General features: G+C 43.9%; 1 protein-coding gene across 1 annotated transcript in view; it reads left to right on the top strand.

The window, feature by feature from the left end:
- Nucleotides 1-17,407, top strand: part of LOC128975697 (gamma-aminobutyric acid receptor subunit rho-2) — a 50,058-nt gene extending 32,651 nt beyond the window's left edge. The window contains exons 5-9 of the mRNA XM_054392713.1: nucleotides 4,894-4,976; nucleotides 6,499-6,639; nucleotides 7,312-7,464; nucleotides 9,983-10,179; nucleotides 17,099-17,407. Coding sequence (XP_054248688.1) covers nucleotides 4,894-4,976; nucleotides 6,499-6,639; nucleotides 7,312-7,464; nucleotides 9,983-10,179; nucleotides 17,099-17,407 — 883 coding nt within the window. The remainder of the gene's footprint in view (nucleotides 1-4,893; nucleotides 4,977-6,498; nucleotides 6,640-7,311; nucleotides 7,465-9,982; nucleotides 10,180-17,098) is intronic.
- The last annotated feature ends 491 nt before the right edge of the window (nucleotides 17,408-17,898 follow it).

The following is a 17,898-nucleotide window of genomic DNA, read 5'->3' as shown; positions in this document are numbered from 1 at the left end:
TCTTCAGGTACTGGAAGGCTGCTGTTAGGTCTCCCTGGAGCCTCCTCCTCTCCAGGCTGAACACCCCCAGCTCCCTCAGCCTGTCCTTGTAGCAGAGGTGCTCCAACCCCCTGATCATTTTCACAGCCCTCCTCTGGGCCTGCTTCATCAATCAATAGTACCAATCAATCATGTAGCAACAGCCAATAACAGAACAGATACAAACTGTTACAGGTTGCTACAAACATTGTTAGTGGAGCAACTCATCAACAATATGACAGCAGCTATACTTATGTATGGATGTATAATAATGCTATCAAGCAATACCATCATCAAGGGAACCAAATCATCCCATAGGTGGAAAGACAAACTGGAACAACCCCAAAAATTGGCCCAAAGGGGCAACAGACAGAATTTCACTCCAGAGATGCTCTGCGTCAAGGAGTCTGGGGTCAGTCAGGCATCCTCAGTGAGAGTCCAAGAGCTGGCAGAAAGTTCATGCAGTGAATTCAACCTGTTTAGGAATGGAAAAGTATGTGCAGCTTGGGATATTCCTGGAGAAAGAGGCTCTGTTTTGGATAAAAATTATGACCTTCTTCCATCATAGAGACATAAGAGGTTATAGGACACTACCACTTTTGGTAGTAAATAGATGCTGTTAATTTCTACTTTTCACCTGTGATGGACAATAGATGATAGTGTTTTCTGTTCTTTCAGAACAGTTTTTATTTTCCAGAGCTTTTCCAGCTTTTCACACAATAAATTGCCTTTGCAGTCCTGTTTATTTTGTGGTTATTGATAGTATCTCAGAATTTTTCCGATTTCTAGATGCCTCTGCACTTTAAAGAGGCTGTCTGTGCTGCTCAAGGACATGCCTGGTTCCCAGGCTGGCAGGTGTTTCTCTGTCAATATTATTCAGCAGCCATTTTCTTTTACTCAGTAATTTCCCCTTTTAAACCAGGCCACCCTTTATGGCTGCTCACATCAGCATTCCAGCAGATTTCATTTCCTTTAGAAGAATGCAAACAGAGATGTGAATAAAAATACAGTGCCAGAAAAGAAAAGCTTGAGAGACACAAGGACATTTCCCCAGGACTGAAAATATGCTTTCAGTGCACAGTGACCTTTGAATGTTTTGTACCCAAGGATTTCTGCCCTAGGATCTTTCTGGAATTTATTCACAGCAGCTATGGTAAAACAGTTCTCAAAAACTAGGTAAAGGTTTTCTCTAAAGTTTGATTCAGGAGGCTATTTCTCTTTGATGAATGATGTTTACCCAAGTAGGACAATATCCCACCAAACCAGGGAGCTCTAAAGTTCACTTCTTTCATAGTCCAAATATAATTCTACTGAATTTATTTTAACCCTCCCCACCCCCCCCACACAAATAATTCAAACCATAAAGAAACATAAAAGCTTCTAAGAGAGAATATGTATGGTCTGGCCACTTCATTTTGCCTGGTCTAAATGATGAAAATCCCATCCTGACCAAACACTTAGGAACAATTTCCCTGTTCTGAATCCACTTAATAAATCTGTTTATTGCATCTGATCTGGTTACCTATACTTAACCAAGACTTAACTAAGCACCTAAAGACACTGTGCATTTTATTAGAACTGGTTGAGGATGGAGGTGAGACATGAAGCAGCAGAGACAAGAAGGAGAAAGGAAAATGAAGAAGGACATTGGGTGTAAGCTTGGGTTAGCACCAAGGGGGGGAGAGCAGAAGAAGGGTGGGGACTGTCTTGACAGATGTTGCTTGGTGTAACTGAACATCAGTTTCCACTGCTCACACCCCACAATTCTCATGTGCTGAAGCCAGCAGCACACCACCTGATAGCAGTGCTCAACGACCAAAATGAAGGCACAAGTAGTTTTAATGGCAAACTCTGGCTCTGTTCAGATCTGCTCATTTGCCCAAATGCAGAGTATTCCAGGAGCTGTGGAGGAAGTGAGGTGACTTCCTAATGTTATCAATAAGAAAGAAGGTTGTGAGTTAACCGCAGCTGGCTGGAGTTAAATGGAGAATTTGATACATAAAACCCAATTTAAAATAGAAACTGCATGGTGTTCAGGTCTGGTGGTGTTTAGGACACTTGGGCTGTGACCTGGTTGGCCAAGCATAGGTGTCCATTTGGGCTGGAAATGCTCTCAGGTGTCATGAGGTCATAGAATTGTTTTCATAGAATCACAGAATTGTTAGGGTTGGAAGGGACCTCAAGGATCATCTAGTTCCAGCCCCCCTGCCATGGGCAGGGACACCTCACAGTAGAGCAGGTTGCCCAGAGCCGCATCCAGCCTGGCCTTAAACACCTCCAGGGATGGGGCCTCAACCACCTCCCTGGGCAACCTGTTCCAGTGTCTCACCACCCTCATGGTGAAAGACTTCTTCCTAACATTCAATCTGAATCTACCCATTTCTATTTTTACTCTATTCCCCCTAATCCTATCACTACCTGACATCCTCCAAAGTCCCTCCCCAGCTTTCTTGTAGGCCCCTTCAGATATTGAAAGGCCACAAGAAGGTCTCCTCAGAGCCTTCTCTTCTCCAGACTGTACAGCCCCAACTCTTTCAGTCTGTCTTCACAGGAGAGGAGCTCCAGCCCTTTGATCATCCTCACGGCCCTTCTCTGGGCACGTTCCAGCATGTCCAGATCTTTCTTGTAATAGGGCCTCCAGAACTGGATGCATGGGATTGCCCCTGAGCTGAGGGACATTTCATTCCTCATTTGAGCCTTGGATTTTCAAGGTCACCTGAACACTGCACTCTAATTGAGGAATACCTTATTGATGAGCAGAGTTTTTTTGCTGACCCTGACTACCAAATTGTTAATGACCAGTGGAACAGTTATAATTGTAGCAGTAGTGTTCTTCTCATAGGCTGCATGTTATAGTGTTGCCAGGTGATGCCAAGACGAGAAGACTCTTCTTGTGAAAGGCAAAAGCATTTATTGCCTATGTAACTAAGCAAAGTACTAAGCACAAGCAAAAGCTGAAGCATAAGCCCAAGCCTCCTACTCTGTTACACAGTCAGCTTACATACTTTTCTAATACAGAGCTGTCACATCCCAACTGGCTGTCCTTTCACTGGCATGGGTCCAAGCACAGCATACAATAGGTTAATACTGACAAACAAGCTTTTCACCATATCCAGTCAACTTCTGCCTAGTCTTTCCCTTCAGTTACGAGGTGTTTACATTCTTTCCAACTCAAAGACCAAACATAGCCTTCTCCAAAGTTGTTCAAAGGTTTGTTATCTTCCTACAGAACAGTTTAGGTGACCCTGGGAAAAAGGAAAGAACATGTTGTAATGAGACTGAGATATACAATGCTTAAATGCCACACACAGCTCAGGAAGGTCATTGCCACACTGCACCTTCTGGAGCATATCCCCAGAAAGCTTCTTTACATTTTGCTCATACAGTAAAATTTTGCTCTAGTTCTATAGTCAAAAATGAACAGCATGTGCTTTTCGGGGGTGATGACTGTGTAGGTCAGAGTGGGATTTGGATCACAATCCCTGGAATAGAAGTTCTTTATCAACATCTGCGATGAAGCTAGAAAATGGCTGCAGCCAACGTAAGGCAACCTCTGAAACGATGACTCACAGCTGATCTGCCCCTGGTAAATCGGGTGCCCACTGCAAATCTGTCCACAAGAGAAAGTTCAGTGACCCACTGGAAAACTTGTTACGTAATGCTGTGCACAACTGGACTCATTTAAAAGCTGGAGCTGTGATTGCAGCAGCTCTTTAGCTAAGACACAAACTTAACAGCGATGAATCTCACCTGCCAGAAAATAGCTGCACCCATTTTACACTCCTCCCCCTCCCCCCCCGAAACACACTCCCCAGATTATAAGAATGTGATCAATGTGGTAGTTTCAGGCTATGCCTTTAAAAATTTTCCACAGATCTTGAACAGAAAGTGGCAGACTGTAAATAAATCACTACTGGGTGTAAAAAGGAAAACGATGATAGTTCTAAACAATCCCATTGGAAGAGATAACCGACTTGAAGTAGATGTACAAAACAATTTCTCTCTTTTTTCACTTCTTCACTCTGGGAGAGACTAACTGGCTTCTGCTTGACCTTGGCTGCGCTGCTTTGGTGTGACTGGTATTAACCACAACTTCTCTGCTCTGTCTCTTGTCCCTTTTTGTGTACAGGGGGGTAAGGAGGGAGCAGGGAGAGAGAGGCTCTTGCAGCTCCCCTGGTCTTTGGCCAAGGGGGTTCTTGTGCTGTTTATTAATTGTAAATACCTGTCAATATTGCAAATATTGTATATTTTGTACAGATTCATTGCATTTCATTGTAGATTGCAGTTCTGCTTGTAAATATAGCTTCATTTGCTTCCAACTGAGCTGGTCTGGCAAATTTAATGTTGGGGGGAATTTTTCAACCTGCCACAAAGACTGAAACAAACTACTTTTGCCTTATGTACTGGAGGAATTTTGTGGCATACAATAAGGATGGTCGTATTCCTCAGGCTTGGGTTACTGTTGTAGTGTCCACAGAGGGAACAGAGCAATGTGGAAAATGAGGAAACCTTAATTAAACTGGACATAAGAGAACCTTCAAATGTAAACAGAGAAGTTATTTTCTGTTGTTTCCCTGTAGGTGGATAGCTGGAGTATAAAACACAGTGGAAGAATCTGTACTGACATTGTTATTACTGTAACATCCAAGACAATGCTCTAGTTCTTTGACAGATATTGAAAACTAGCTTCCCTTTGAATTTCTGTGTAAAATTCATCTTGATTGGGCTTGAAGAACTGACAGGCATTTTCCTGGGGTTTTTATGCTAACATTATCCATAATTCTGACTTTAAAGCTGCAAAATGGTTCATTTGTGATAATATTCTCCTTTTATTGCTCCTCATAGAAATCAACCTCTCTCCTTTTTGACTTCTAGGATCACAGTGACAGCAATGTGCAACATGGACTTCAGCCACTTCCCCCTGGACTCCCAGACATGTTCTCTGGAGCTGGAAAGCTGTATGTTGTCTCTCTGTTCCTGGCTAGATGTGCTTCATGGCTGGCTGCACAGACATGGGCTGGACACATTTCACAATACAGTGTGTTTTAGAGTCTGAAAAAGCTGTTCAGCAGGGTTACTGGGAGTCTTTTGCTTGACTGTGTTGTATAGCTAGCCCTCATGCTGCAATACTGGGGAATTTGCAAGGAAAGCAGCCTTGCATGGATTTTAGTAGAGGACCCTTTAAAAACTCCACACCAATTGAAATGTTCAACATACACTGGCTCTCAGCAACCTATGGAAAGAAGCTGTGCTCTGTTCATTGCTTCTGATGCAAAGGTGATGCTTTCAATTGTCATAATAAAAAGTTGACTGTAATGGGCATTGGTTTTCTCTAACTTTCATCACCGGTTCGGATCCTGCAAACGCTGTGACCTGGGCTCAGCTTCCTCAGGAAGGAGTTTTTCAGTGGAGAAAGTGATGTAAACAGCAAGATTTTTGTGGCTGTTGTGTAAACTTTCTCCAGGGTGTGGCAAAACTAATATCTAGGTTTTTTTTTCATGTCCTCCCAACTGCTTAACTAAACTTTCCTCTACCAAAAAAAGGAGAATCACAGGGTAATTTAAGTTGATCTTGAGATCAGTTTGAATATCCTGCTCAGAGCAGGGAGTGGTTTGTAGTAATATGCTTGGGACTGTGCTCAGTTGGGTTTTGAACACCTCCAAGGTTTCAAGGTTTCAAAACTTTTCCTGTGCAACCTGTTCAGATGCTTGACAGCCCTAAACCTGAAAAAAATTTCCTTTCACCTGCTTGGGAAAAAAATGCTTTGCTGCAACTTGCACCCCTTGCTTTCTGTCCTTTTACTCTGCATCTTGGAGAAGAGTCTGAGAAAAGGCTGCAGACATCTTCTCTGTGATCTCCAGTAGGGCAGCAGTTGGGCCCCATCATAGACTGCTCTTCTTCCAACTGAGCAAACTCAGCTCCCCCAGCCTCTTCTCTTATGCCATGTGCTCCAGCCCCTTTAGCAGCTTGATAACTGCTTCTTCTTTTCCCATTCCTGCTACCCAGTGTGATAACTAATTCTTTATGTTTTTATTTACAGCTATATCTAGACTTTCACTTCAACTCATGCCTGTCACTTTTGCTTTTATCATTCTAAGTTTGACGTGTCTCTGTTTCCTCTTTCCTCTAAATTCAGGTGCTTTACCCATGACTATTTCCTGAGTTATTCTTACCACACCTTGTCTATGATTTTTAATATATGATACTCAGAAATACCATTCTAGCTGTATTTTCACCAGTGTGGAGTAAAATATAGATGTGTATCCCTGAATTGGCATGACCTGGATTTTTTTGTGACTCTTGTTGCTGTCATGGTATATCATAAGGAGAGCATTTTTCAACTCACTGTTGGCAAACTTATTTGTGGTGTTACTTCATGCCAAAGATACCTTTCTGTTTATTAATTTTCACTGAATCTATTAACTTTTGTTTCCCCTCCAAGCTAAAGTCACATCACATTGTGTTTCTTCTTTCTCTAAGATGCTTACACTGATGAAGACCTGATGCTGTATTGGAAAAATGGGAATGAATCTCTGAAAACTGATGAAAAGATTTCTTTGTCTCAGTTTTTGATACAGAAGTTCCACACTACATCAAGATTGGCTTTCTACAGCAGCACAGGTATTGGCCTTTTCTGATTTAATGCTATTGCTAAACTTAATGCTGTATCAAGTACTTGTAAGAGAGCTCTTGGGTTTATCTCTCACTGCAATGTAGTCTCCATGGTCTGGACAATAAATGTTTTGAAAGAGCAGTTTCTCTTTTCACTACTCTATAGAAGTAAAAGATCAAAAGAAGGATCTTCTCTCTCCCTGTCTACCATTGTCTTGGTTTGAGCTGGATTCTGTCCAGAGGACAGATTCTATTTTATCCCAAAGGAGTAAATAAAAACGCTTGCACAGAATTGGAAGTTAAATAGAAGTAATACTTACAAAAAGTAAAAGTACAAAAGGCACTAAGGTAAAAGGATATATATAGAGAGGCAGGCCCCAAGCTAGGCCTAAATTATGCAGCAGAAAATATCCTCCAGTCAACCAAACCTCCCCCACACTGCGAACGAAAGCAAAAGCCACACACTGGGAGCAGAACGAAAAGTCTGCTCCTTCTATAGGGAGTTGCAGGAATGGGCATGGAATAACAATATCACAATATCCTGTGCCTCCCTCTTGGGATGGAATTTCCCACCCCCTTGGGAGGTCTACTCTATGGTTATACCAATTAACCCTTAACCTACAACAACCATCTAGGCTGTTGTAGGTTCTCACTGATTGTGGTTTTCCTCCTCTCTCAAAGGTTGGTACAATCGCCTTTATATAAGCTTCACTTTACGCCGACACATCTTCTTCTTCTTGCTCCAAACCTACTTCCCTGCCACCCTCATGGTCATGCTGTCCTGGGTGTCCTTCTGGATCGATCACCGAGCAGTTCCTGCCAGAGTCTCTTTGGGTGAGAGCAACTGCAACAAGCCATGACTGTGCAAAACTCTTTGAACGTGAAAGTTCTGGCAGAAAATCGTTCATTTTGCTGGTTGAAGATACTGAGCAGGCAAATGTTTGTTTTATCTAGTGATTAATATAATGTAAAACTTGTAGTTTGTCTTAAGTCGTTCATCACTAAGCACCTCTTCTAATCTATGCTTAGCTCAGGACAGAAAGGGCTGTGGTTTTAAAAAGAAAGTTGGGCAGAGAAGAGAGGTTTCAATATTTGAGTCAATGAACCAAGATTTTTCCCTGCTGTCCAGTCCTGCAGTTCTGAGGTACTCACTGCCATTGGTGAAGGTAAAGCTTTACAGGAGTTTAGGCACCTGCAGGAAGTCAAAGGCTTCTTTTACAATTTTCATGAGTGCTTTTCATGAACAGGATTATGCATGTCCCAGCTGCCACAGCAAGTGTCCCAGCAGAACCAGCCAGCTGTGGCCAGTTGTTTTCTTCAGGCTGCCTGGAGGGCACCAATGTGGCACACCTTCACCAAGTTGTGGAAGAAAGGTAGTAAGGGATTTAGTGCTGTCATCACCTGCAGATTTAGGTGTCCCTCCATCTGGTGTGTCCATGGAGACTCTCAGGGCATCTCTGTAACATCAGGCCTCAGACAACAGTAGGGCAGTGAAGTGACCGTGGTTCTTCTCTCATATCTGTAGCACTGTGGATGAGGCCACCAGCCCAAGCTGAGGCAGAGGTTAAGTTTCTCCTCTCCCAAGACTGCATGGCACTGGGGGACCAGTATTTCTCCTTGGGTAGGGAGTTCCTCATTTGTGGTAGTGGGAATGCAACAAAGGAGCTGTTTCAAAGTCCTGCACACACTGATCTTTTCTGAACATCTAAAACCCATTGAGAAGCTTTGTCTGCATTGGGACTTGAAGAAATTCTCTCAGCTGACCATAGAAAAAGCCAATTTGTTTATCACTCCATGCACAGGTTAGAGGGAGGCAGAAGAGTAATAAGAAAGAAATCTCTGAACATTAATATGTAAGGTTTCCAATACCAAAGTAAGTTTGTCTCACTTAGAGAGATATTGACTCGCTTAGAGGCAGTCAAGAGCCTGCTCCACTGAAAGAAATATGTTCAGTGGATATTATTAAAAAGAAAATAAATTAGATGATGAAAAGTGCACTGTAGCTGTGTGGCCACTCTTGAAATGCTTGAAGTAGCTGTGAATGCTTTTCTGCTCTGTTTTCTCTACTTAAGTGGCTTTGGGAATTTGTAAGTATTTTTCTCTCCATGACCATCCAAAGTATAGATTATTTTACAAGATTTTACATGTATGTGTATACACATACATACACATATTCACACACATACATATAAACAAATGTATACATTTATGTTACATATATGTCTATAAATACCTGAACATGCACACATCTATATATGTAATATAGTGGTTCTTGTTCAAAACTTGATTCCCACAGCTTGAACTATAGACAGATATTTCTACAGGGAAAAATATAATGCTTTTCTTTTGCATGAATTCTTACAAAGCATGTTATCATTATTGAATGTAGTGATTTAGATGAAACACTCCTTAGCTGTGACCAAAAGTCAATACTAGGTTGCATCCTGGTATTACCTGGAACTGAGACTGGTTCAGCTAGGAAACAGGAGACTTTATCACTCCTGGTCTTAGCAGACCTGTCTTGGCTTTATAGACAGATGCTCTTCACCCTTTCCCAAAGGAGTAAAGAAAACACTCCACACAGGATTGGAAAGAATCGGAAATTTAAATGGAAGTACTATTCACAACTAAATGTAATGGTATAAAAACATACAGACATACCCAACAACTCATACTCAACCCAGCTCTCCAGCCTGGGCTTCTCCAAAAACCTCATCAAGCCATCACCTTCCCCCAGCCCAGTCCTCAAAAGCCCAGGTCTCATATGCCCCCACCCCATAGTTCCCTATACTTTCCTACCTAGGCGTGAATGACAACTAAAAATCAGCTTGCCAGCAGCATCAGGCCCCACTCCCCTGCATCACCAGAGTTAGCAGTCTGAATTGGGAAGGTAGCAGGGAGAGAAGAAGAAAGGGGCAGAACAGCTCCTGCTGTTCCTTTATAAAGAGGAGATGCAGGCATTCTGGGAACAAAATAACAAAAGATTACACTTTCCAGTCCACCCCTGGATCTCTGGTGCTTTGAGGACTTTCAACTCCATGGGTTTAAGACATCTGAGTGCTTAAACCTATGACAAGACCCAACTCCAAGAATTGTGTTAAAACTTTAGAGGTCAAGGAGGGAGTTAAATGCTATTCCTAGCAAAATAATGGTTGCTCCATAGCTGCTCATGTACACAAAAGTGCAGGCAGTGCAACAGTTCTGTGTTGGTGGGAGGGATACTTCACACAATTTTTTTCCCCCCACCTCTAACATCTTTTAGAGCATCACATAGAACATAATTTCTGGTTTTCTCGAGACAAAATGTTTATGGACTGTATCACTCAATAGCATTTCTCTTGGTTCTTTCCAGGGATAACCACTGTGCTGACCATGTCTACAATCATCACTGGGGTGAATGCCTCCATGCCTCGTGTTTCCTACATCAAAGCAGTAGACATTTACCTGTGGGTCAGTTTTGTGTTTGTCTTCCTCTCTGTACTGGAATATGCAGCAGTGAATTACCTGACTACAGTGCAGGAGCGGAAGGAGAGGAAACTTCAGGAGAGGGTGAGGAAAAAAAATTGTTTTGCTCATCCATTTCTTTCCATTTTTCTTATAGCTGATTTGGTCTTTACATTGACTGGCTTGTGTCTGTGAATGGGAAGACACTGACATCTGTGTGTGCATAATTTGATCTCTTTAGACTGTTCTACCTCAGGCTAATTTGCTGTATTTTTAATCAAACTCTGCAATTCAGAGCATATTTATTCTCACTTTACAGTCAGTCATCCAGTAAACTGGATTCAGTGGATGTAATGGTGGTTCCCCGTCACCACATACACACACATCAGTCAGCGAGGTTTATGCTTGTACTTTTTAGTGTTCTCTGAAAGTTCTTATCCTGCATCCTTAGAGTTTTTCAAGATGTGACCCAATACAGCCCTGAGCAGCCTGGCCTTGCTGTGAGAGACATTGGACTAAAGACCTCATGAGATCCAATCCACTCTGAATTATCCTACAGACCTCTGAGCCTCCCTTCATTGTAATTAAACAAAATAACTTTTGAACGTGTTTCTTTTCAGTCCCTGCTCAGAACACCACCATGTTTTACAGCTTCTTTCTTTCCATTAGGACTTGTTCACAGGTAACACTGGTAATCTCCTGCCCTTGACTCCAGGAGAAGTTTGTATCAAGCGTTTCAGAAATGTCAATGCAGAAAACATCTTTCATATGATTTGACTATGACATTTCTGTCTACTGATGTAGCTTTGCATGTCCTTCACAGAATCACAGAAACATTCAGGTTGGAAAAGACCCTCAGGATCACCAAGTCCAACCCAGAACCCTACTCTGCATGGTTCATCCCTAAACCATATCCCCAAGCACTGCATCTAAACAACCTTTAAACACATCCAGGGTTGGTGACTCAACCACTTCCCTGGGCAGCATATTCCAATGCCTGACCACTTTTTCCCCGGAAAAAAATGTTTCCTAATGTCCAGTCTAAACCTACCCAGTTGTAGCTTGAAGCTGTTCCCTCTTGTTCCATCACTAATTACCTGTGAGAAGAGATCCCTTGCACTTATTCCTAATGAATTATTTGAAGTACAGATCACCTATCAGCCCAGTGCCTTTCCTATTTATCTGACCAAAAATTTAGTTAGATACATTTTTTAAAGAAATTGGAGTAAGTTCAACAGACCTTTGTGACAAAATGTTACCTCTCTCCAAGGCCTTTTCAAGTTAGACAGAATCACAGAATGGTAGGGTTTGGAAGGGACCTCTGAAGGTCATCTAGTCCGAATTCCCTGCTAAACGAGGTTCACCTAGAGCAGTTTACACAGGAACACATCCAGGCAGGTTTTGACTCTCTCCAGAGAAGGAGACTCCAGCACCCCTCTGGACAACCTGTTCCAGTGCTCTGTCACCCTCCTAGTAAAGAACTTTTCCCTTATGTTCAGACAAAACTTCCTGTGTTGCAGTTTGTGCCCACTGCCCTATGTCCTGTCACTGGATACTGCTGAGTAGAGTCTGGCCCCATCATCTTGACACCCACTCTTTAGATATATAACCATTGATAAGATCCTTTCTGTCTTCTCCAGGCTAAGCAGATGCAGGTCTCTCAACTTTTCATCATATGAGAGATGCTCCAGTCCTGTAACCATCTTTGTAGCCCTTTCCAGTAGTTTTTTGTCTCTCTTGAACTGGGAAGCCCAGATCTGGACACAATATTCCAGATGTGGCCTCACTAGGGCAGAGCAGAGGGGAAGCAAAATCTTCCTCGACCTTACAGACACATTCTTCTTAATGCACCCCAAGAGGCCATTGCTCTCTCTGGCCACAAGGGCACACTACTGACTCATGGTTAGATTGTTATCCACCAGGACGCCAAGATCCTTCCCTGCAGTGCTGCCTTCCAGCAGGTCAGCCCCTACCTGTACTTGTGGATGGGGTTATTCCTCTCTGGGTGCAGGACTCCTGCCTTTTCTTTTTAAAACTTCATTAGGTTTTTCTCTGCCCAACTCTCCAGCCAGTCCAAGCCTTGCTGAATAACAACACAGCCTTCTGGTGTTCAGCCACTCCTCCCAGATTTGTATCAACAGCAAACTTGCTGAGGTACACTCTGTCCCTTTGTCCAGGTCATTGATGAACACGTTGAACAAGACTGGAGCCAGGACTGATCTCCTGGGGAAAATCACTAGCTGGAGGTCTCTAAGTAGACTCTATGCCACGGATTACAACCCTCTGAGCTCTGTCATTCAGCCACTTCCCAATCCACCTCACAGTCACAGAATCACAGATTCACAGAATTGTCAAGGTTGGAAGGGACCTCAAGGATCATCTAATTCTAACCCCCCTGCCATGGACCTTACAATAGATCAGGTTGCCCAAAGCCAAATCCAGCCTGGCCTTAAAAATCTCCAGGGACTGGGCTTCCACCACCTCCCTGAGCAACCTTTTCCAGTGTCTCACCACCCTCATGGTGAAGAACTCCTTCCTAATGTCAAATCTAAATCTTCCCTCCTCTATCTTTGCTCCATTCCCCCTAGTTCTATCACTACTTGATACCCTAAAAAGTCCCTCCCCAGCTTTCTTGTAGGCCCCCTTCAGACATTGGAAGGCCACAATAAGGTCTCTTCAGAGCCTTCTCTTCTCCAGACTGAACAACCCCAACTCTCTCAGTCTGTCCTCATAGGAGAGGTGCTTCAGGCCTCCTGTTCTTCTCTGGACATGTTCTCTGTCCACTCACCCAACCCATACTTCTTATGTGTATGTTATGGGAGACAGTGTCAAAAGCATTGCTAAAGCTGAGGTAGACAGCTTCACCTGCTCTCTCTTCATTACCCAGCTGGTATGTACCCTTTTCTTCACACAACCATAGAAGGCTATCAGCTTGATCAAGCATGATTGCTCCTTGGGGAACCCATGTTGGCTACTCCTTATAAGTTTCTTTTCCTTTTCAGGGATGGAGGTGAATCTGACTGGTGTGCAGGTTCCTGGGCTCTCCTTCTTGCCCTTTTTTGAAAACTGGAGTGAAACTGGCTTTCCTCCAGTCTGCAGGCACCTTTCCTGTTCCCCAAGACCTTTCAAAGATGATGGAGCATGTCTTGGCAGCTACACCTCCCTGCTCCACCGCCCCCCTTCACCTTGCCAAAGCAGCTCCTGCTCCACCGCCCCCCTTCACCTTGCCAAAGCAGCTCCTGCTCCCTCTACATAATCCTCACTCCTGCCTAAACAGCTCCTGCTCCACCACCACGATTTTTGCACCCACCTCAGAGCCTCAACCAGCCAAGATACCACACAGAGGAGCTCAGTATCAGTAAGGAAGTGCACTCAGCATGCATGGATGATATTGGAGTAGTCATGGACCCTATCCCTAGCTAGCCAGGGGGCCAGCAGGCCCCCTGGCCTTTGATCCTCCACCACCAATCACCCAATGTGCACCATGGGTACTCACCAGTGATAAAAAGAGGATCCTCAGCCCAAATGGGCTCAGCTTAGGGCTTCTGCCCCTCCTGGGGGAATTAAAAAGGGGAGTGGGTGGGGAGGGCAAAGTGGCCACACCTGGGGTGGGAGGAGACTCCTATAAAGCCCAGGTGCTCTGGGTTTGAGGAGAAAAAGGGGGAAATTGGGGCACAGATGGTGGGAAAGAGAAGGTGATGGTGAAAGAAGGGTATTTGGAACAACTTCATTTTAATCTTTCCTAATGGACAACTGCAGTTCAGGGTTTGCTTTGCCTCCATACAAAAAAGAACAAACCCATCAAAACGTCACAAAGCAAAGCACAATGGTGGCTAGCACAAGGAAATCTTTCCTGTGGTAATTTCTCCCTGTGTTTTTTTGTTGATGGAGAAGATTTTTTTTTTTTTAGGTGCACCAGCTAAATATAAACTATTCAAGGATGAATAATGCACAGAAATGTATATATATATATATATGAGGTGTGTGTATATTTGAATGTAAAAATATTTGAATATTTAAGAATTGTGTTCTGTGTTCTAGTCACCACCAAATGATTTGGTGACAGCAGGCTGTGTGCAGAAAAACACAACGCATTTGTAGCCCATTTGCTCTACTTTTTAGACCCTCCACTGCAGAATTTTTTTTTGAGCACCTCATGGGTACACCTGAACATGTATTGGATTTTAATGCGTATTCTATATTAAGCAGGTGCACCTCAAAAAAAAATTTTTTTCCATCAACAAAAAAACACAGGGAGAAATTACCACAGGAAAGATTTCCTTGTGCTAGCCACCATTGTGCTTTGCTTTGTGACGTTTTGATGGGTTTGTTCTTTTTTGTATGGAGGCAAAGCAAACCCTGAACTGCAGTTGTCCATTAGGAAAGATTAAAATCAAGTTATTCCAAATACCCTTCTTTCACCATCACCTTCTCTTTCCCACTATCTGTGCCCCTTTTTCCCCCTTTTTCCCCTCAAACCCAGAGCACCTGGGCTTTATTGGAGTCTCCTCCCACCCCAGGTGTGGCCACTTTGCCCTCCCCACCCACTCCCCTTTTTAATTCCCCCAGGAGGGGCAGAAGCCCTAAGCTGAGCCCATTTGGGCTGAGGATCCTCTTCTCATCACTGGTGAGTACCTATGGTGCACATTTGGTGATTGGTGGTGGAGGATCAAAGGCCAGGGGGCCTGCTGGCCCCCTGGCTAGCTAGGGATAGGGTCCATGACTACTCCAATATCATCCATGCATGCTGAGTGCACTTCCTTATTGACACTGAGCTCCTCTGTGTGGTATCTTGGCTGGTTGAGGCTCTGAGGTGGGTGCAAAAATCGTGGTGGTGGAGCAGGAGCTGTTTAGGCAGGAGTGAGGATTATGTAGAGGGAGCAGGAGCTGCAGCTGGCAAGGTGAAGGGGGGCGGTGGAGCAGGAGCTGCAGCTGGCAAGGTGAAGGGGGGCGGTGGAGCAGGAGCTGCAGCTGGCAAGGTGAAGGGGGGCGGTGGAGCAGGAGCTGCAGCTGGCAAGGTGAAGGGGGGCGGTGGAGCAGGAGCTGCAGCTGGCAAGGTGAAGGGGGGCGGTGGAGCAGGAGCTGCAGCTGCCAAGACATGCTCCATCATCTTTGAAAGGCCTTGGGGAACAGGAAAGGTGCCTGCAGACTGGAGGAAAGCCAGTTTCACTCCAGTTTTCAAAAAAGGGCAAGAAGGAGAGCCCAGGAACCTGCACACCAGTCAGATTCACCTCCATCTCTGAAAAGGAAAAGAAACTTATAAGGAGTAGTTAACATGGGTTCCCCAAGGAGCAATCATGCTTGATCAAGCTGATAGCCTTCTATGGTTGTGTGAAGAAAAGGGTACATACCAGCTGGGTAATGAAGAGAGAGCAGGTGAAGCTGTCTACCTCAGCTTTAGCAATGCTTTTGACACTGTCTCCCATAACATACACATAAGAAGTATGGGTTGGGTGAGTGGACAGAGAACATGTCCAGAGAAGAACAGGAGGCCTGAAGCACCTCTCCTATGAGGATAGGCTGAGAGAGTTGGGGCTGTTCTCCCTACTGGAGAGGGCTGCAAAGATGATTACAGGACTGGAGCATCTCTCATATGATGAAAAGTTGAGACACCTGCATCTGCTTAGCCTGGAGAAGACAGAAAGGATCTTATCAATGGTTATATATCTAAAGAGTGGGTGCCAAGATGATGGGGCCAGACTCTTCTCAGCAGTGTCCAGTGACAGGACATAGGGCAGTGGGCATAAACTGCAACACAGGAAGTTTTGTCTGAACATAAGGGAAAAGTTGTTTACTAGGAGGGTGACAGAGCACTGGAACAGGTTGTCCAGAGGGGTTGTCTCCATCAAAGTTGATGGAGAAGGGAATTGGGGGTAAAGTATTGCTGGAGCACCTATGCTATGGAGACAGACTGAGAGAGTTGGGGCTGTTCAGTCTGGAGAAAAGACCCTGAGGAGATCTTATTGTGGCTTTCCAGTATCTGAAGGGGGCTACAAGAAAGCTGGGGAGGGATGTTTTTAGGATGTGAGGTAGCAATAGGACTAGGGGGAATGGAGCACAACTAGAAGTGGGTAGATTCAGACTGGCTATTAGGAAAAAGCTCTTCACCATGAGGGTAGTGAGACTCTGGAACAGGTTGCTCAGGGAGGTGGTGGAAGCCTCATCCCTGGAGGTTTTTAAGGCCAGGCTGGATTTGGTTCTGGGCAGCCTGACCTAGTGTGAGGTGTCCCTGCCCTTGGCAGGGGGTTTGGAGCTGGATAATCTTTGAGGTCCCTTCCAACCCTGGGAATTCTGTGATTCCATGATAAGGAAAGCAGCAAGTGGGGATCCAGAGGCAGGACCTCCTAGCAGAAAGGAGGTTTTGGAGTCCATTTGAATTGCATACAAATATATGGGGATAGAAAAGCTGCAGATTTCAAACAGCAGGTGACAGTATTTGCTATTCAAAGTTCTGTTCATTGAGTTTTATAGACTTGTGGGATGCATTCTGATGTCAGTGCAAGATTTGACCTCAACTTCAAACAGAGTTGAGATTTTATGCTAGGCTTTTAACTGGTCCTCTCCTTGGTTAATAGTCAGATCAACAAAGAAAATAAATTTCTCTGTGAACCTGGACATTTTTTCCCCCCATAACATGTACTGAATAGGCCATTTCCACTAATAAAATTACATCTTTTCCTTGAACATTTGTAAACACAGAGACTGTAAAACAAATCTCAAGACAGCCGGGCAGAACAGAGCTTGCCAAGTAAACCTTTTGGTTAGCTTTTATGTTTGATACAGCATTTTTTAAAATCCTTTCTGAAGATGCCTGCCCAAGAACTGTAGCTAAACTCTGCCTCTTCGTTTTCAAACAGAAACAAACAAAAAAAGTGGGGTTTTTTTATTGTTCAGAGACAAAGTTAACAATATCTAAATGAAAATTTGAAGCTCAGCTGTTTACAAGCTGTCTGTTATTAGAAAGGCATCATTTCAGCTGCCAATGTGTTCTTCCAGTGCTCAGCTCTATTTCTTATGTTCCTAGTTTCCATGTACGTGTGGAATACCTCATTCGAAAACTATGATGCTGGATGGAAACTACAGTGAATCTGATGCCAACAGCCTGGCAGGATATACAAGAAACCAGATGGTCCCAGAGGAAGAAAAACCAGAAAAGATGGTTGTGCACTTAGCTCTGAGCAATGAATCTAATTCATCGAGGAGGAGAGGCCTGAAGGGCCACATGGGCTTGCGCATCATCCAGAACAGTCATGCAATTGATAAATACTCAAGGTTCATATTTCCAGGCACCTATATATTTTTTAATTTGATATATTGGTCTGTTTTTAGCTAAGCATGCTGACACAGCAGTGGCTGAAGCAGAAGACATTTACAAAACCTCTCTTGTTAGTTCTTTCTCAGCCTAATCTGGATTCAAATCCAGAAAACTGATTATTTATTGCTTCTTTGGAGAGCAAAGGAGGGGACACATCTTCAAGGGACAACTCTGTACAGAGGCATTGTGGAAGAACCTGCTCTGCTAGTTGCTTTCCAACTCATGCCCCAGCTTCCATTTGCTTTCTGGTGCATGTTGTTTCTCGTACTTGAAAACATGCTCTCACCACTTACCCAGAAGGTGCTGTGTGTTCACTTGGGGCTGACCATGCTGGTGAGGCTTGCTGTGCAATGGACAATCAGAGATAGTGGACACCTGGGCTGTCAGACATTAGACAACTGCAACTTGCAAGGGGAGGTCTGGGTAGTGCATCTCCTGGAAGGGAAGAGGCCTTTTATTTTTCAAAATCTCTGCTTTTGAGCAAATCCTTGTTCTTTGGTATATGAACA

Source organism: Indicator indicator, chromosome 2 (assembly GCF_027791375.1).
Source record: "Indicator indicator isolate 239-I01 chromosome 2, UM_Iind_1.1, whole genome shotgun sequence".
In the NCBI taxonomy this organism is placed as follows: Eukaryota; Metazoa; Chordata; class Aves; order Piciformes; family Indicatoridae; genus Indicator; species Indicator indicator.
This window is presented reverse-complemented; position numbering and strand designations above follow the sequence as displayed.